The 21,079-nt window shown below is 38.7% G+C and overlaps 1 protein-coding gene across 1 annotated transcript in view; it reads right to left on the bottom strand.

Annotated features, from left to right (window-relative positions):
• LOC122065322 (insulin-degrading enzyme-like 1, peroxisomal) overlaps window positions 1-19,071 on the bottom strand; it is a 58,624-nt gene extending 39,553 nt beyond the window's left edge. Inside the window, exons 1-5 of the mRNA XM_042629109.1 lie at window positions 18,928-19,071; window positions 18,176-18,278; window positions 17,887-17,982; window positions 17,598-17,787; window positions 9,071-9,132 (exon numbers count right to left, since the gene is read on the bottom strand). Of these exons, the coding sequence (XP_042485043.1) occupies window positions 9,071-9,132; window positions 17,598-17,787; window positions 17,887-17,982; window positions 18,176-18,278; window positions 18,928-19,031 (555 nt within the window). The 5' untranslated portion in view covers window positions 19,032-19,071. The remainder of the gene's footprint in view (window positions 1-9,070; window positions 9,133-17,597; window positions 17,788-17,886; window positions 17,983-18,175; window positions 18,279-18,927) is intronic.
• Between the last annotated feature and the right edge of the window lie 2,008 nt (window positions 19,072-21,079).

Here is a 21,079-nt window from a genome sequence, read left to right as displayed (position 1 = left end):
GATCTGACACTCATAAAAAGCAAGGTGGAGGTACCTTGGATAGTGATAATATGGATGCCTTAAACTCGTGCATTGATGACATGGCTGTTGATGACCTCAGATGGTCAGGTTCTAAATATACCTGGAATAATAAGAGATTGGGCTAGGCTAGAATTGCTTCAAAGCTGGATAGATTCCTGGTCAATGAAGCCTGGCTAAATGCCTGCCCCTCCTCCCATGCTACTTTTGGAACCTTTGACATATCAGACCATAGCCCCATTTCGCTCCTAATCCAACCTTATACCTCCTATGGGCTTAAACCATTTAAATTTTTTGACATGTGGACCTCCCACCCTGACTGCCCCTCCATTGTTAAAGAAGCCTGGCTGAAGCCTATCCAAGCCTTTTCCACCCCCCTTATTCCCTTGGCTAGAAAGTTGAAGAATGTCAAATCCGCTCTAAAAGCTTAGAATACTAACTCCTTTAGGAATATATCTTCTCAAGTTAATGATTGTAAGAACAAGCTATCCTCCATCCAGAGCCAACTTCAATATGATCACTTCAATGTTTCCTTAGCCAGTGAGGGGAAGTCTATGGCAGCAAACCTCTCTACCCTTCTTGCCTAAGAAGAGAGCTTCTTGAGGCAAAAATCTAGGATTAACTGGCTTGAGCTTGGTGATTCCAACACTGCCTACTTCCATAGATCCGTGAAAGCCAAGAACAACTCCAACTCAATCACCAAGTTGACTACTTCAGATGGCAGGAAAGTTCACAAGGTGGATGAGATTAAGGGTGTTGATGTTGACTACTTCAAGAATTTGTTTAAGATGGAGCCAGGCCCCCCCTCCTCCATCCCTGCTGGTCTCTTAAACAAATTCATCCCTGACAACCTAGCTGGTTCCATCATGGCTATCCCCACTAATGAAAAAATCACTTCAGCCATCCTCTCTCATAAGGCAAACAAGGCTCCTAGTCCGGACGGATTTAGCATGGGTTTTTTTTCTTCCTCTTGGGATCTTATCAAAGTGGATATGATTAAAGCAGTCAAAAGCTTCTTCTTTAATCCTAGCCAAGTAAATGGGATGGGCCATACTTTCCTTTGCCTCATTCCAAAGAAAGATGGAGCTGATGAGATGAAGGCCTTCAGGCCAATCTCCCTTTGTAATCTTATCTACAAATTCATAGCGAAAATCCTCACTAACAAGCTCAAGTTGATGGTGGATTCCCTTGTCAGTAGTAATTAATCAGCCTTCATCCCTGGAAGAAGTATAGGGGATAACATTCTGCTTTTCCATGAAATTGTTAGAGGATTTGACAAGAAATCTCACTCTTCAGCTGCCCTTTTGAAGATAGACATTCACAAGGCTTTTGACTCCCTGAGATGGAATTACATTGTTTTAGTCTCCAACAGTATGGGGTTCCCTCCAGTTTTCACCAACTGGATTTATCACTGCATTGCTTCTCCTAAATTCTCTGTTTTGGTGAATGGAAGCCCGGCTGGCTATTTCCCTTCCTCTGTGGGTGGGTATCAGGTAGGGATGCCCCCTCTCCCCATACATCTTTTGCCTAGCTATGGAAGCCCTTTTAAGAAGCCTTCAGCTGGCCTCATATTCGAGCCTCATCTCTGCCATCCCTAAATGTAAGGCCATTAAGCTTACTCATCTTGCTTTTGCGGAAGACCTGATGATCTTCTCCAGAGTTGATACTGGGTCCCTAGAAAACATCATGCTCTGTCTCTCCCAATTTGCTGCATTGTTAGGGCTTCACATCAATCCAGCCAAGTCTCTCATTTTCTTGACTGGGATCTCTGAAGATGCCAAAGCCTCCATTATGGAGCAAACTGGCTTCACCAAAGGGCATCTCCCAGTGAAATACCTCGAGCTTCCTCTTATTCCAACTAGGCTCACTGCCCATCATTGTTCCCCTATGCTTGACCTAATCAGGAAGCAGCTCCAGCTCTAGAAAGGAAAGATCCTCTCTTATGCAGGTCAGCTTGAGCTCATTAGATCGGTTCTCCAAGCCTCCTACATCTATTGGTCGGGCATCTATGGTCTACCGGAAGCCATCATCTCCAAGCTGGAGTCCATCTTTGCTTCTTTCTTGTGGAAAGGGATTGAGTGTTCTATATTCCTCCGCCCCACTAGCTGGGCTACAGTCTGTCTTCCCAAATTTGAAGGAGGCCTGGGCTTGAGAAGAATCTAGGATGTCAATATGGCTGGTACCATAAAACTAGCCTGGAAGATCATCTTCAAGAAGAAGAGTATCTGGGTTGATTAGATCTATTCGAACCCCCTCAAAGCCGATACCTTCTGGACTGTCAAAATGCTTGCAGATGCCTCATGAGTTTGGCGCAAAATTATTTCCATCAGACCAATCATAGCTCCTGTTATTTCATCACAGATAGGCAATGGTGCCAACACCTTTCTCTGACTTGATCCTTAGCACCCCTTGGGAACCTTGTATCACATCTTAAGTGCCAGAAGGATCTATGATTCGGGTCTCTCCAAGTTTGCCATTGTGGCGGATATCCGCTCCTCCGACAACTGGTCTCCTCCGATCCACTCTGTCTCTGTTTGAGGATATCTGGAACTCCCTGCCAATCATCCCAGCAACTCAGCATCTTAAGCCAGACACTGTCATCTGGACGCCTTCGGCTACGAAGGCTTTCTCCTCTAAGGCAGCTTGGGATTTTGTGAGGGCCCAAGGCCCAATCTCCCTGTGGCATCGGCTTATTTGGTTCAAAAACCACATTCCCCGCCACAGTTTCTTGGCCTGGAAAGTATTCACCAAGTCTTTGCCCACCAATTCCTTCCTCATCCAAAGAGGTATTCCAATAGATCCATTGTGTATCCTCTATGGCATTGAGACAGACTATAGAGCACCTCTTCTTCGCTTGCAACATTCCTTCTTCCATTTGGAAAGGGATCCTTTGCAAATGTTGGCCATCTGATAGGACATTCCTCCCTCTCCATCGTGAATGGATTTGAATGGACATGACCTTCAAAGGAAAGACCATTTGTGACACCATGGGAACGCTCGCCATCTGTGCTACACTAAATCAGATCTGGATGGAAAGAAACCATAGGAAATGGACCTCCAACTCTTCCTCTTTAGATAAGATTTAGAGTTGCATCTTCTTTGATGTCAAAATAAAAGTTTCTCGATGTGGATCCTTTTATATTTCCACCCCTAGAAATTGTCATATTGTAAATTCCTGGGAGCTTCCAAACTCCACCATCAGGAATAGAAATGCTCCTTGAGCATGTCTTGCTTCTTTCTCCCTCCCCTCTTTAGGGGTTGTATTTTGTTCTCTTCTTCGTTTGATAATGAATTATTTTATTCACCTAAGAAAAACATTCCTCCTCTCCCTTTTGAGTTAGGCCTTCCTACTGCTATTAGAAATGGAAATAGAGTTTGCACTAATCCTATAGCCCAGTTTGTTTTCTATGATACTCCCTCTCCTACAGGTGTTACTTTTACAATTGTCTCTCCTCTGTTTCCATCCCTAAGAATGTCACTGAGGCCATGTCGGACCCAAAGTGGAAGCAGGCCATGTTTGAAGAAACGATGGCTTTTGAGAAGAGTTGTATCTGAAAACTAGTTGATCTCCCCAGGGGGAGAGTTCCAGTTGGATGCAAATGGGTTAACACAAACAAGTACCAATCAAATGGTGCTATTGAGAGATACAAGGCAAGGTTGGTGGCTAAGGGGTATGATCAAGTGTACGGAATTTGACAATCAGGAGACATTTTGATGCAGATTAATTACCAAAATAGGCTTGTTTTATTAGGAATAAGCCTAGGGTTGGGTTCCATACATGTTAGGTCTTTGATCCCATGTGTTTTAAGTGTAATAGACCACTTTTATGGGTCTAAAATGGGGGTTCTAAGATTGATTACGGGATTGCTTGTTAGTTTCCATTTTCATTAGTTTCCTTTCTAGTTGGGCTTGATTTGAGTTATATTTATTTCCTTAGGAGTCAAGTTATTAATTGAGTCAAGTCTTTAGTAGCTAGTTTCCTTTTTCAAATAGTTTCTAATTTCAGTTTTTAGTAGCTATTGTATTAGGAGAATATTTGGTTTCCTTTTTAAGGAACCTTCTATTTTGTAATTCCCTCCCCCATTGACATTATAAATAAACAAGAGGAGGCTCCTAAAGACCTAGATGATTTAATAAACAAATTAATGGTTGTTGCTATTGTCTTCTACATGGAGATTTGTCTTGTGTTTGATCAAGGCTGATGGAATTGGTGTTTGATCCAATTAACTCTCTGTGGTGTGAAGCACAAGAGGTTCTCTTCTAGTTATCTCCCTCTTTTCTTCCATACTCAAGGTGTTCCAGATCTGATCTACTGTTATAGGTATTTAATTAAATCACTTTTCTCTCAATTCTGTCCAGAAAATCCTCATATTTTTCCTATTTGATCCCTTGCTGCCAGAAACACTTTCAGCCATCAGTTTGAGCTGAAATTTGGATCAAAGATAGGTCCTACCTGGGGAAGAACTCGACCCAAAGGGGAGCTCTTTCTGACCAGTGGTTTGAGAGATTTAAAAATTCTCCCTTTTCTTGTCTTTTAGTGACCTGTGACAAAGTAGAACTGAAATTGACAGATCTGGTTCAGTTCCTACTGTTCTCGTGGACTTTGGTTCATGGTATTAAGTTGATTTGGACCTATTTGAAGTCTTGTAAGCCCCTGTTATCGGTCCTAATCTGATCAGAGAAACCCTAGTATATGGTTTAGTAGCTTCAACTATTTCGGGTCTGATTTCTCTTGTAATCTGATCTGCTGTGCTATTATCCTAATTTAACTTGTGTTTGTTCTTCAAGAGTATCCTGCTGTTTTGGGACTAGGTTGGTTTGCCGATTCTAGTTCTACATTATATTTAAATGTCTCCTGTGGCTAAGAATAATTCTATAAGGTTCTCCATCTTTGGCAGCAAAAAGAGGGAGGCCTACATTAGTTAGATGTGAACAATGCCTTCCTCCATGGTGACTTAGAGGAGGAAGTGTATATGCATCCTCCACTCGGCTTCAAGTTTCCTTCAGCTGAAGAGGTGTGTCTTCAAAAGAAGGCTTTGTATGGTCTCAACCAGTCCCCAAAAGCTTGGTTTGAGAGGTTTATGCAAGCTATTCCAAAGAATTGGTATTCCCAGAGTGAAGCAGACAACACCTTATTTCCCCGATGAGGTAATGGTACTATTACAACACTAATTGTCTATGTTGATGAAATTGTAGTGATGGAGATGACAGAGTTTGAGATAGCTAGGCTGAATACCTATTTGGCGAAACAGTTTTGACATCGAAGACTTTGAATACTTGAAGTATTTCTTCGGAATTGAAGTGTCAAGGTCTAAGAAGGGGATAAATATATGTCAACGAAAGTTTGTGCTGGACCTGTTGAAAGAAACAAGAATGTTGGGCTACAAACCAGCAAATTCTCCTATTGAGCATAATCATAGACTAAGAGAAGATTGAGATCCTTCCCTTGTTGATGCAAGGAAATACCAGAGACTAATGGGGAAACTTATCTATCTGTTTTTGACTTGCCCATACATTACTTTTGCAGTAGGAGTGGTGAACCAGTTTATGCATGCTCCTAAGAGTGGGCACTTGGATGTTGTATACCGCATCCTTAGATACTTGAAGTCCTCTCCAGGGAAAGGATTATTATACGCAAGAACAACCACTTGAGAATGAGAGGCTAACAAATGTTGATTGGGCTAGATCCATCTCTGACAGACGGTGTACATCAGGCTATTGCACATTTAGGGTGGCAATTTGGTCACATGGAGGGCCAAAAAACAGCTTGTTGAGGCTAGGTCAAGTGCAGAGGTAGAATTTAGAGCAATGGCTTATAGAGTTTGTGAATTTATGTGGTTGAGATGGCTAGTTCAAGAGTTGAGCTTTGACATTTAAGGGCCTATGTGGCTCTACTGTTATAACAATTAACAAGGCAACTATAAGCATTGCTCACAATTCGGTGTAAAATGACAAGACAAAGCACATTGAAGTGGACCGACACTTCATCAAGGAGAAGATAGATTTTGGTTACATTTGCACTCCTATTGTGAAGACAAATGATCAGTTGGCAGACATCTTCACCAAATGGCTCATATGTCACCAGTTTAGTACCCTTGTATGCAAGTTGGGAATGGACGATATTTATTCTCCAGCTTGAGGGGGAGTGTTAAGGGTACTTTAGGAAGAAATTACATTCTTCTCTCTTAAAGTATTTTCTATTTTTTCCCTTCTACCTCCCTAGGGAGGTGTATGTAATTCCTTACATCTTGTTGGTGAAGTATAATATATGTGGTAGAGAATCTTTTCTCTAGACAACATTCTACCATCATCTCCTCTCTCTTCTACTTCATCCCTCTACTCTTTTCTCTCCTTGTGCTCCCTTGTTCTTTTTCAATCTTTATATTCTAACTCTCATGTCTACATTTCTTTTGAAAGGTACAAATTCCTCTAAATTTCTTCATCCCATTAGATGGGCTGATGTGTGCCTTTCCAAAGAGGGTGGTTTGGGTTTGAGAAGCATAAAGGAGGTGAATTCAACTGGTATCATAAAGCTGATCTTGAAGGTTGCAACTAAGAAGAAAATCATTTAGGTTGATTGGATCTATTCTGGGATTCTCTGTTCAAACTCTATATGGACTGCTCCAGTTCCTTCTGACTCCTCTTGGGTCTGGCGTCGGATTCTTTCTCTTAGACCTTCTGTACTAGAGGCCATTCACAGTCACATTGATAATGGTTTATCTACCTCTTTTTGGTTTGATCACCAGCATCTTATGGGAATTCTCCTACATCAGGTTAGTGCAAGAACTATTTATGGATCAGGCCTTCCTATGAATTTGATGGTTTCTGATATTCTTAGTTATGATGACCAGACCCTGATGTAGCTCGAGCTTGCAAAATAAAGGGGTTGTTGGTTCCAGGCTTCCAGCAAACCAGACCAGCCAGCCCCAATGTTGGCCCATCAAGCCAACCCAAAACCAGAATTTACTATTCACATGAACAGTAATTTGATCCCTTTTTGTTTCTTTTTCTGTGTTAACAAGTAGCCAGAGTCAGATTTAGTTTTCTAGAATAGTCCTTTACTGTCATCTGTTAGTTTCTTAGAGTACAAGTAAATAGTTAGTTACTAAAAGTCATTAGTTTCTATTTTATGTTACTTTCCTTTTTCAGTTTGTTTCTAATTTGTAAGGATGTGCCTAGCCTATTTAATAGAGACCATTGTAATCAATTGAACAAGTTAATGAAGTTTATTTTGAGAGCTGTTTTGCTGTGGAATACAATTGGGTGAAGGCCCTAGGTAAGATACCTAAACTAGAGGGATGAGATGCCCAATATCTAACCTTCTTCTTCCTCCTTGTCAACCCTCCATCAAATTCTCTTTTTTTCTTTCTTATTTTCTGCTTTAGCCTTTGTGAAAGAGTGTTTTGAGAGTTGTTTGAATACATGAAGCCCTCTAAGATTCCTGATCAGAAGACACACACAGCTGATCGATTTTCAGTTACAAGGTTTTCTCAAGAAGAACGTTTGAGTGCATAACTTCCAGACCTGATCTCTAATCGCTGCAGGAATTTGAGGGTGTGTGGATGGCCTTAGGAGGACCACTTGATCCAAATTTGACGATCATCCGACGCTTACAGCCTTAGTTCTTGAAGAATCACCAAAAGTTTCCTTTTTTTGCAACCAGCAGATCTCTAAATCCAGTCGGCAGAATTTGCTCAATCTTTTAGGGTTTGTTGATTTGTTCACTCATATAGGATCTTCATTCGATCCAAAATTCAGCTCCATCCTCTATTCAGCAGTATTTTCCAGATCTAAGTTTTCTATTGAAACTGACCTTGATCGGCATGTTGGAGTTTATGATGGACCCTACTAGGACTAATTACCCCTTAGTAATTTAGTCTTACATCAGACCCCGCCAACTTCCTCCTCTCCAATCTTGACCAATATGTGGAATGCTTTGCCCTCCATTGTTAGAAGACCTTTGGGTAGAGGTGACTCCATAACCTAGTCCCCTTTACAGGTTTATTTAACTCTTAAAACTGCTTGGGACTTCATTAGGACGCATGGTCCTCTTGCAGCTTGGTAGAAGCTCGTTTGGTTCAAACATCACATCCCTTGCCATTGCTTCATTGTTTGGAGTGGCTCCTCCAACTGTTTGCCAACTCGATCATTTCTTATCCATCGCCAAATTTCTGTCTCCAAATAATGTTGCCTTTGCTGGAATGCCGATGAAGATGTGGATCATGAAGATGTGGATCACCTATTTTTGATTGTCCTTTCTCCTCCTCTATTTGGAAAGGAGTTCTAGCCAAATGTTGGCTGAGAAATCAAAGAATTCTCCCTTTTTACAGAGAATTGTAGAGTTCTAGCCAAATGTTTGTGATGTTGTGTGAAAGCTCGCCTTCAATGCTGCTATCAATCAGATTTGGATGGAAAGGACCTAAGGAAATGGACCTCCAAATCAAGGACTCTCTGTCAGATTTGATTCCAAATCCTTTGATATCAAAGCTAAGCTCTCAGTGATCTCTTAAGTTGTACTGATTCCCCAAGGAACATGCATATTGTTGTTCACTGGGATCTCTCTCCTTCTCTTCTTCTTGCCCCCGGCTTAGGGTGGGGTTGTATTTGTTTGTATTTCTTTCTCTTCTTTCCCTCTCTTGGGGTTGTATTTTTCCTTTCTTCTCTTTGGTAATGAATTATTTATTTCACCAAAAAAAAAAAAAAAAGGCTGTGTATATTATGACCCTCCCCAGACCCTGTAGTGGCAGGAGCCTCGTGCATTAGGTGTACCCTACAGACAAGCCATTAGCATTATATGATCAACAAAAGTAGGATCCATCTTAACAGAAGTCTCCCATACCAGCAAAAGCATCAAAGCAGATCTTCCAGAACTAACCATTCCATTAGAATTTAGAACTCAACTCATGTGTGTCTGAAATATAATTCGAAAAGACAGATAAAACGAAGGGGTAGCCAGAAGTACTTAACATTTTACCTCTAAAAAAAAAGAAAATATTCACATGAATGTGAAAGATCATCATAAATTATTCTTACGAGAAGAAAAATGAATAACCTGAAATCCAGTATCTGTGTTGGTTATATCATAATAAAGACCAGCAACTTGAGCATCATAAGCTGAAAGATATCAAATAAACGAAGTTCTTCAGTTCAAGAACTGTAATTAAAAAGATCATGAAAAATGGAACATGCTCACAGAGAATAAACACATGAGGAAAAAATCTAATTTTTGGGTTTTAACTTCCAAAATGTCTTATTTCAATAGGTTCTGAAACAATCTGCATAAAAATTTTATGAGGGTTGTTCAAACTTGATTGGCACTCATCGACATTTATGTCCCAGTTAACCTTGACTGAAATGTCATGAGCCCAAAATAGAAATCACATAACTTTGACAAGTTTGCAATGTTGTGACTTTTGACGATTGATTAGAGCATTCTCTACTTTGTGTGTGTGTGTGTGAAAATTGACAACAAAAGACCATACAAACAAGTAATAGTATGCAATGATCACATGTTATTCTAAGCACATTAAGATTTAAAAATAAAAAATAAATAAACGTAAATATCATTTACCTTAGTATTTGAATCTTAGTTTTTTGATTTTCTGGAGTCCAACACCTCATACCCATGTGAGATGATTGATGCAGATTCAATGTTTACTCCAAAGTATATGTGCAAGAGTAAGAACCAGACCTGAATGTGTCCATGCAGCTAAACTTTGGTCTAAGTTTGGTCTCGAACCCCACGGTTCAGCACTTTAGTTTTATCATGGGATCTACTTTTTAAGTTATATTTCCTTTATTTTATTGTTTCTAGATGGCTGGAATACTTGTGGTTAATTCCACACCTGTAGTTGTCTCTATTTTTCTTAGTTTCTCAGGATTTCCATATTAAAGAGTTTCCATTTTAGAAGAAACCAATTGTAAAGGACTCCTTAGCCCCCGCATGGGAGGTTCCCAATTATGTTTGTTTTCTCGAAGTTACAAATAAAGAAGCAAGGGCCTAGATCCCTCCCCCATTATTTGACAATGATGCCGAGGGCTTCTGTGAGAAGCAGTTGCAGCCTTAGTGGGATGCCAAGTTGGACTGGAGAGATGGCTAATCAAGTTGCATATTAAGTGTTGTTACAGTGTTCAGTTTCTAGCCATCAATCTCTAGTTCTCCCAACAGTTCTTTGTCAATCATAGAGATCTGTTTTAGCACCAAGACCTCCATCCTATGGCTATTTCAGCAAGTTTCTAATCTTGAACTAACTTTCTATTATTGCACCCCCCCCTCCCAAAAAAAAAAAAAATCTATTTTCTGGTCACTTTTGTAATTTTTATCCTTGTTTATATTTTGAGTTTACTTGCTATTTTGGTTCTTAGTTGATATTTTCTGTTATTAACGAAATCTGGTTATTATTTTGGTGACTTGCTAATTTTGTGACTCCTTGATATTTCAAGATCTGACTACTGGATTTGAATCAAATTTTACTAAGTTAACAATCTATCCATTCTAGACCATTCGACAGGGTTTGGACCAGATTTGAATGCTTATGGACTTGGTTATTGAATTTATCCAGTTTGACCCATTAATCCTTACCATCAGTTCTAGATTCTCACCTGGTTTCTAATCCCTAATCCTTAGATGATTGAATATGCATAGGGATCCTGGTACAATAACCCTTATCTTTGGAACATATAACTATAATAACAAGACACCACCTATCATCCTAAAAGAGAAACTAGATTGAACCAACATTTGTTCGGTGGGTACAATGATGTGGCCAAATGCACCCAAGTTCCTTATGATGTGCACCAGGCATGTTTAAGCACTTAGAAGGGAGGAAGGCTAGAGAAGGCAAAAGAAGTAAAGGGCATGAAAAGAGTTTGATGAGGCAGTCTTAGAGAGACACTCACTAGGAACAGGGGCTGCCTTTGATGACTCTGACAGTGATTATAGGCTTGATGATTTCGAGACACAAGCAGAGTGGAGACGATAACATCAAACTAGGTTATAGTGCCAACTCTCACATCAAATCATGGTTCAAGGTTTCCACCGATACCGTCAAAATTTACCACATTTCCACAGTATCCCAGGACTCCGATACCAAATACCATGTGACTTTTAAAAGTCACTGGTTTCAACCAGTATTTTCTCAAAATGTGGGAATTTCCGAGTGGACCAATGGGTCAGCCTTCTTCAATGGGAAACCAAGCCTTCTTATTTCAAAATTTCAACCATCTCCCTCTATTTCTTCTCAATGAAGTGAGGAACTTAAGAAAACAAACAAGATTTTGCCCTTGTGCCATCAAATCTTCATTCTAAGCGTGGATCTTGCACATTCATCGCAAACCCACCTAAGGAAAAGAGCTTGGACCAAAAAAGGTGAATCTCATCTTCCCCAAACCTTGTGTGCCATCATTCGAGAGCACTGGTTCATTTGGATATGGTGGTGGGTATGGATAGTATGGTGGATCTTCTACTTTGGACAAGAGGGTAGTTTAGGGGGTGGGTCATCTTTTGTTGACAATATCTTTGGGTAGCCATCCTAACCTTGTGTGCCACATCCATATCTTATCACTATGATGAGCCATTCCCTAAGCTGGGATACCTAGTTGATGTTGATGATGCAACTTATAGATGGCAGTGATGGACTATCAAAACAATTGGGCCCAAAACATGTCATGGGACTCAAATGTGGTGCATTTAGAGGAGCAGTTACAACATCTGAAGCAGTACGCAGCTCGTGGACTGGAACCGCCTAGACACTCTACTTAGAATTTGTTGTTGAGTGTTGACTGTTGAGTGTTAACTGCATAGTTGTCACGGCGCCAAGGCGAACCAAGGCAGTGGAGGGTTGTCTAAGCGTTTAGGCGAGAAGGCGCACGTCTTGAGGCGACCAAGGCGACCGATTGTTATTTTTCATTTTTCCTATTTTCTAACATTATTTAGTAAGTTATATATACCTTATATCATAAAAAAATCAAGATTAAGCAACATCAAGTCATTAAAAATCAACATTTAGCCATATTAAATTATAAAAAATTAACATTAAGTCATATTAAGTTATAAAAAATCAAAATTTCGAGAAATGCTCTGGTTCTATAATAAGTTTGACTGGTCAAATGATATTATTTTTATATGAGACTTTTTGTATCAGTTATAATATAAAACCAGCTTTCCAACAAGTCTAAGATTACTTAAATCTGAGTTGTAATGACAAAGTTATGCTCTAGTCAAACTTATTTTTAAGTGCACGAATGTTGTTAAAATCGCCTAAATGAAAATAATTTTATGGATATCAAAACAAAAAATTATTTTACCAGACTTTTGGTTTTTAGCAATGTTTTAACATGATAGAATTTATAAAATTTTTATAATTAAGAAAAACTCCAGCATTTAAAAGTTGAAAATCGCCCTTATAACCAAAATCTAGTTTTTCTTCTTGGACTGGGGGGTTAATTTTTTATCCTTTTGGAATTTTATTTTTAAACTATTTTTATTGAATTCAAATATGGGGTATTTGCTTATTTATGAATAATATCTTAAGTAAATAAACATTTATTTAAATGATATTTGGCATAAATAAGTGCCAAAACACAAGACGGCATGCAGTGCAATAAGGCGACTGTCGCCTAAGCCCCAGGCAAACCACCTGGACGCCTAGTCATCACCTAGGCGACGCCTTAACTATTTTTGACTGTTGACAAGGATTAAAGTATCGGTATCAATCGCCGTATTAGTTGGCCAAAATTAAGATACGTATCGGAAAATATCATATCATATCGTATCGGAGATAGCTAAGATACGCTAAAAATACATACATAAATGGATAGAAAACATTTTTTTAAACACTTTTGCATAAAGAATTTGTTAAAAAAAAAAGCTATTGATAACATGTATTGTGCACAAACACTAAATTAAGGGTATCACACTAAGAATTCAAGGTTTGTAGTTGTCCAATGTAAGATCCTTATTCCCAATCTTGATTTCCACTTTAGTTAGAGAGAAATATGGCTGGCAGCAACTTTGAAACAAAAGCCCCTCAAAAAATCGTGTTTTTCTAAAAAATTACCCATCTTGGCCATTATATGTCTGTAGCGCACTGAAACGGTCCATACCGATACGTACTCGCCGATACGTACCGATACATACCGAAACGTACATTTCACCTCGATATTATATTTTCATAGAGTCATATTGGTGCATATCGTATCGTATCAATGTGTATCGGTGGTGTATTGATGCATATCGGTATGTAGGATATATATCGTTAAAGGATTTTAAAAACTCCATGTATTATATCGGTGTGTATCGTATCGGTCGGCTAAATTTAAGATACATATCGGAGATACTTTAAACCATGACTGTTGGCTGTTGAGACTTGAGACTTGAGAGATAACTCACAATTATGTAATATTATCATTTATTTTGGATCTTTTACATTATGTTTTGTTTGTTTTAAACTTTTAATAATGTGTTTCACATTTTTAGTTAGTAACTTATATATGTACTTATGTAGTATATTTCAGTCAACGACTCAATATACATTATAAAACTTTGGTCAACACCACAAGTATGAATTTAGGTGTTTTTTCCATGAAACTAATTATGTGAATGAGTTAGAAATGTCTAAAATAGGACATATATAAAAAAATTAGGCAAAAAAAAAAAAACACATTTTAAGGGTCGAAACCAAAGTTTCCACCAAGCCAAGAAAATTTCCCTGGGATCCTCGAAATTTCCTAGATGTTCACCTAAATTTCGGTCTCCCCAAGGTTTAAAACCCAATATTTTGAACCTTGCATCAAATGGAGATGGGGAAAGGGACAAGTGCCTTTAGCTTTAGCTGTATCGAACGCATAGCCTGCAGGGGATAGGAGGAAGAAGCAGAGTCAAGGGGATTTTCCTTTTTAGAAAACCCCAAGTGTGAGGGTAGCCACAACCCTACCCCACATGATGATCCCATTGAGGTTCTTCAGTAGGATTTCCTCGTATACAGGCAACAGGATACTAGACAAAGAATCATAAAGCAAGTATGTGGTTGGAGAGAAAAACTTGGTGATGCAATGTCTAAGTTCTTCTTTTATAATATCACCCCAACTAATGTTGCTTAGGGACATATTACCAAGTCATGACTAACACGGTAGGGAGGCCGGTCCCAAGAGTGAGGGGGCCCATTCCATAGGAATCGATAAATGTTTATTTGCCCTAGCAAAAGGAGGATTCAACGAGTACATTGACAGATTAAGGGGGGGCATGGGAAAGCTATGGAGTTACAATGATGTGAGATGGTTGGACTGGACCTACTAGACAATCCATCATCAACTTTATGGTATATTGTGATGGTAAGACTATCTTCCTAAAATCAATGGATGCATCCTATAAGAAGTATATATATAAGTTGCTGAAGGAAGTTGTGGAGGAGGTAGGGCCAAAGAACGTTGTCCAAGTAGTGACGGGCATAGTTGTCACGGCGTCACCAAGGCGGGGCCAAGGCGTCCCGGCTTTTTGGAGAGGGCAAATCGGTGGACCGATTAGTGTCACCTTCATTAGTCGACCGCCAAGGGTCGTATGGAGTCGCCAAATCGTCCCCGGGGACGATTTATGACGTACACATAAATCGATCGCCATTTTTTTTTTTAAGTTATTATTGTTAATTACTAAATTGATTCTCTTTCTAACAATGTTATTGGCAGGTGTAATTGAAATGTACAAATTAACACTACATGGGATAAAAGTGTAAATTAATAAGTTGTACCAATGAAAAAGAAAAAGAAAAAAAAAATCTAAATTAAGACCAAAGAGACAAGTCGCGACTCCGACTCTCTTCAACCCTCCAACCCTAAGTCTCAAAGTGAAGACCGAAGACTCCCTTCAACCCTTTAACCCTTATTTTGCTCCGGCGATAGCTGTTCCTGCTCCGGCGAAGATAGGTATGTTCGACTCTTCTTTTCTTCTATTCTTCTATTCTTCTAACCTTCATCTTCCTTGTCTTTGGTTTTCAGTCTATCGACTCTTCTTCTCTTCTGCTCTTCTTCTAACCTTCTTCCTTGCCACTGGCTTCTTCTCTTCTTCTCCTCTTCTAACCTTCTTCTTCCTTGACCCTACAGAGTCTGGTTTGTTTGACTCTTCAGAGTCTTCACCTCTCATTTTTTCTTCCCTATTTTCTACTACTAAATCAGTAATCAGTCTCTTCTCTTCTTCTAATCTTCTTCCTCTTCCTTAGTTCCCTCACATAGAACATAAATCTTTCTCTGTTCTGATCTTATTTTGCTCCGGCGATAGCTGTTCCTGCTCTAGCGTTGCTGCTTTTGTGCTCCAGCGAAGATAGGTATGTTCGACTCTTCTTCTCTTCTTCTAAACTTCTTCTTCCTTGTCTCTGGTTTTGAGTCTATGGACTCTTCTTCTCTTCTTCTAACCTTCTTCTTCTTTGCCTCTGGCTTCTTCTCTTCTTCTCTTCTTCTCCTCTTCTAACCTTCTTCTTCCTTGACCCTACAGAGTCTGGTTTGTTCGACTCTTCAGAGTCTTCACCTCTTTTTTTTCCCCCCTTTTTCTACTACTAATCAGTAATCAGTCTCTTCTCTTCTTCTAATCTTCTTCTTCCTCTTCCTTAGTTCACTCACACAGAACATAAATCTTTCTCTGTTCTGATTTCCTTGGTTTTTTTTGGTAATGTTGTATACTTGTATTGTCTTTTTCATTGATGCAAATTTTCTAGCAGTCATGATTGTCAGATTGTGGTCTTCAATTACCAAATTTTTCATGATTAAGAACCATGTTCTGTATTGTGGATTGTATTAATATTAAGCAAGGTAAGTCTATATGCTGGGGGAAAAAGCCATTGTAATCTATGATATACGTTGGTTCATATAAATTTCTACTTCTATTCTGTTGCAACATATTTTAACAATGTTTCCTGTGAATCTATGATATATGTTGGTTCATATAAATGTTTTTACAAATTTATAATAATGTCTTGTTGGCCTGTGTGCATCTTTTTTCCCCCACTTGTCAATTCAATGTGGTCTTGTGCAATTATTGATGTAGGATGGAAGGAATCATTTTCTGTTATTTCTCAGCAATGTCTTTATCTTTTGATTTGGATGGATTAAAATACTTGTCTATTGTCTACATTCTAATGACTACTATATTTTTTCTTAGAAAATTGGGAAATAAAAAAGTAATATACTAAATAACTTTAGAAAATAGGAAAAATAAAAAATGACACATGGGCCATTTGACCGCCATAGCAACGCCATAATGGGCGATTCATCGCCAAATCGATTAGCCACCCCTCCACCGCCTTGGATCGATTTGACGCCGTGACAACTATGGTGACGGGCAATGTGAGTACTTTCAAAATGGCAAGGGAGAGATCGATGAATAGGAAAAGCAAGAGTGAAAATAAAAATAACACTTGGTCACCTTGTTCGCCTTAAGGTGGGCGCCTAAGTGCTTAGAACACTTTGGTTCACCTTAGCACCGTGACAACTATATCAAGCAAGCAAGACAAGTGAGCACATTTGTCTATAACCACAGATTTTCTTTACAGTTATTGAGGGATAAATGCGAAGGGGATTTGGTGAGGCCTGGCATAACTCAATTTGCCACCAACTACATTGCATTAAAGAGATTTCTGGCAAAGATGGATGGCCTAAGATATATGTTTGCCAGTGAGGAGTGGTTTAGTTGGATGGAGATGGGTTAGCCAAGTGGTAAGGAAGCATAAGCCACCATCTCTAGTGACCAGTTCTGGCAGGAGTTGAAGAAGGTCCATCTCATATTGGAGCCCGTGGCAAAGGTCTTGAGGATGGTAGACTCAGAGAAGAAGCCTACCTTGCCATACCTGCATGCCACCATGGAGTTGATGGAGGAGAATGTGAGAGCAGCGATACCTAGAGATGGGAAGGCCTACATTAAAATCATTGTCGTTTATTTTATTATATTGAAACAGAATACCTATAATACTATTTCTTAAGTAATTGGGGTGCATTGTATATTTAGATAATTGGGATACCTACATAAGAAAACGTTGAAAATGATTGATAATTGAGTAGTACCTATGGTCACATTATAGGCATTCTGTCTTTAAAACTTGGAGGCTTCCTTCATCATCATAAAATCACAGAAGTATTAATTTTAAATTTTCCCAATATAAAATAAATAAATAAAATGTTCTAAAAAACATGCTTTCATAAGGTATAATTAACTACTGCTGCCAGCTATGATTTATGTGCAAGTTTTAGTTTTCAAGTTCCTTATCATTCTCATATTTATTATCCAAAATGGTGGCTGTCAAATAATCAGTCTCCACATGTTTCTTGATGCTTATTTTATCATTTCCCAAGAATTTCCATCATATTCACAATTATACATAGGGAGATAATCAGAATAATTTTTCAATGATTCTCCACATTTCCATAAACTTCCATGAATTAATTCCACTTCTGGGGGAGCCTTTTTTTTTTCCTTCTGAAACTGATGTTTATAGCCTTGTAAAGATAAATAGCAATATAGCATATAGATGCTATTGATAATATTGAAACAAGAGAACCATAAAGTTTTTTATTTTATGCTTGTGCTAACAGCTTACCATATTCATTCAAGTAATCCATTAACAACCGCGTGAAAATGTCAGTAAGAACTTCTGCTTCTGGTGCGTGGCTTGCATAAGGACAGTTAAAATCTATCTTAACAAATGCCTTGGGGGTGAAGAACAGTTTATCAGGCTTATACCATAACCTTGAAAACGAAGACTTCCTTAACAGAACTGGATAGATACCCTGATTAAAATCCAATGGAATCAGATGAATTTAGACAGAGATTTCTCAGATACAGATAATAATATATAAACAGAATTTACGTGGTCATTTTAACAGTACCTTCCCTTGCATTTTCTTAATTGACAAGTCAGTGGGAATAAAAACGTTCGGTGCTGGTAGATGTAGATTTTCATTAGGAGCTGTCTCTATCCATTTCTGAAAAGATCATTATTAGACAAGATTAAACCAGAATCCAAATTTAGACTGTAGGTAGAAACCTGAGGATTCATATTATTGATGTACAACAAAGTTGTCCATGTAAATAGCATTAAACATCTAAAATGCTGGGACGATGCTTAATTGAACCCAACTAAAGTAGAACCATAAACATTAACATCCAGTGACGCACCTGTAACGTGGAACCAGTGATTTTCTTAACAGAATATGCAGTTCCATACCATGGCTCAACCAAGTCAGTATGTCCTTCAAACTTCTTTGATTCCCAAAATATTCTGTCGAACAAAGAGGTCGCATTTAGCACTTATTAAGTCATGAAGTATTCAGAACCATAAAGTTTCTCTCACAGAGAGTTTGCATTTAGCACTAAACACAGATCGCAAAATTTTGGACAAATCTTTGGACAATATGCCAAGTCAGTGGCATGCTTCACATGGAATAGTTTTTCAAGCCAGTCGCAGTCCAAGGCTGGATTTCAAACAAGGACAAATCTCCATGTCAAATGATCCAATCTGAGTCAAAGTTGTTACGACGACTAGGAAATCCAAGGTGTTAGAAGGACACCAAGCAACAAAGCACTTGCCTAGATACGTTAGGCGTTAAGTATGAATATGTAATATAGCAATGATAATCTGATATAATTATGCTTATGTAACATAAAAGCTATATAAATGCAATATGATACAACGGAAAATAGTGGCGAGCTGTGACGCAATGGTTAAGTTGCACTATTGCAACATGTTGGTCATAGTTTCAAAACTTGGAAACAGCCACTCCTGCGAAGCAGGGGGTAAGGCTGTGCATTTGCCCCTCCCAGACTTTGCAGTAGTGGGAACCTTGTGCACTAGGTTGCTTCTTTTTTTTTTTTTTTTTTTTTTGGTATGATTAAGGAAAATGTTTTCTGCGGGGAAGTGTGGCCCCTACGCGGCTACGCCAAGACACATGGGGGGGAAAATGACTGGTCCGCCCCATGCCCGCCCCTTGAAAGGGAAAATGACTCTTTTGTGGATGCTTCCTCTATTCTTCATGCGCTCCCATTGGCCCTTGCGCACATGCAGGAACCGCACTCCCCTACAGGAAATAATTCCCTGTATGAGAATTTTCATCAAAAAACAAAGCAATAACATAAATCAATGTAAACTCGTGAAGTGTCAACAAGGGCAAGCTATTCATTGGACCCAAGAAAGAGCTGGGATGCCTAGGCGGGCACCTTGGCAATGGGTCGACTACTTCACCCATCTCCACCTCTTACCTCTAACCAAACCCAAAACCCTATCTATCACATGGTCAGATATTGTCAGACATTCTTGAATTGTTTCATCCATATTACTTGAGAATGCATACAACCATGGAATACTCTGGCATAATTTCGTTTTCTATTGCCCACCTAATCCCTGATGAGTAGACAAGAAGGCAGATTCCTTAAGTTGGAATTTCCAAGGACAAACTAGTGTTTGACTCGATTAGCATTCCTCATGAATCTCTCCTCCCCACCCCCCCCTCCCACAAGAAAAAAACTTAATTTTCTTTCAGACCATACTTTGTCATCACCTGATGCCACAAGCTTTTCTATCTCCTTTGAAAATCTCCACATCTGATAGCACCTGGCCAAAAAGGAAATATTTCTTTCCTTAGCATTCCCACTCCAAGACCCTTCTGATTCTTCCAAACTTTGTTGATCTCCTTCACTTCTACTCGAAATTCAATGATCAATTTAGAATTTTGAGCTTTTGTGTCCGGCGACAAAAGCAATGAAACAATCTATTTCCCTGTGAAAAGGGGGTGTTCTCATAATACTCTCTTGCCTTGAACCCATATCAGTATATCACCAGAAAGTAAATTGTCATCCATAAATCCTTAGCCTTCATAAAGGAGACGAATTCCAAGACGAAACTGATAAGAATGGCCGAAGAGACACACGGATATACAGAATACTCACCAAGCCATAGTTGTCAAGGCGTCGCCTAGGCGACGACTAGGCGTCCAGGTGGTTTTCCTGGGGCCTAGGCGACAACCGCCTTATTGCACTGCATGCCACCTTGTGTTACGGCACTTATTTATGCCAAATATCGAATGTTTTTAATATTTGTTATTTCATTTACTTAAGATATTATTCATAAATAAGCAAATACCCCCTATTTGAATCCAATAAAAATAGTTTAAAAATCAAATTCCAAAAGGATAAAAAGTAAACCCCCAGTCCAAAAACAAAAACTGGATTTTGGTTATAGGGACGATTTTCAACTTTTAAATGCTAGGGTTTTTCTCAATTATGAAAATTTTATAAATTCTATCATGTTAAAACATTGCTAACATAAACCAAAAGTTGGTAAAATAATATTTTGTTTAGATATTCATAAAATTATTTTCATTCAGGCGATTTTAACAGTATTCGCGCACTTAAAAATAAGTTTGACTGAAGCATAACTTTGTCATTGCAACTCAGATTTAAGTAAAATCTTAGACTTGTTAGAGAGCTAGTTTTATGTTATAACTAATACAAAAAGTCTCATATAAAAATAAAATCATTTGACCAGTCAAACTTATTATAGCATAAGAGCATTTCTCTAAATGTTGATTTTTTATAACTTAATATGACTTAATGTTAATTTTTTATGATTTGATGTAGCTAAATGTTGATTTTTAATGACTTGATGTGGCTTAATCTTGATTTTTTATGATACAAGGTATATATAACTTACTAAATAATGTTAGAAAATAGGAAAAATAAAAAATAACACTTGTTCCCCTTGATCGCCTTAAGGCGATCGCCTTCTCGCTTAAGCGCTTAGACAACCCTCCACCGCCTTGGTTCGCCTTGGCGCCGTGACAAATATGCACCAAGCAACCTTGAAAGAAGCAAGCAAACCATCACAATATGTATAGAAAGATGTTGCATACTCATGCTTATGTTAATAAAAAATAAATAAAATAAAAAAATCCATGTAGTAATTCTATAACTTCTTTTTTCAAATCTCTACCCTTGGCAGATTTTGAAAGCAACCAACAAGTGACAACTTCCACCCAAGAACGAACAGGCTTCCGCCGCACAACTTATCTAGTGATACTTCCACCC

Source organism: Macadamia integrifolia, unplaced genomic scaffold, assembly GCF_013358625.1.
Source record: "Macadamia integrifolia cultivar HAES 741 unplaced genomic scaffold, SCU_Mint_v3 scaffold1972, whole genome shotgun sequence".
NCBI lineage: Eukaryota > Viridiplantae > Streptophyta > Magnoliopsida > Proteales > Proteaceae > Macadamia > Macadamia integrifolia.
The sequence above is the reverse complement of the archived record's forward strand: the minus strand, read 5'-3'. Positions and strand labels throughout refer to the sequence as shown.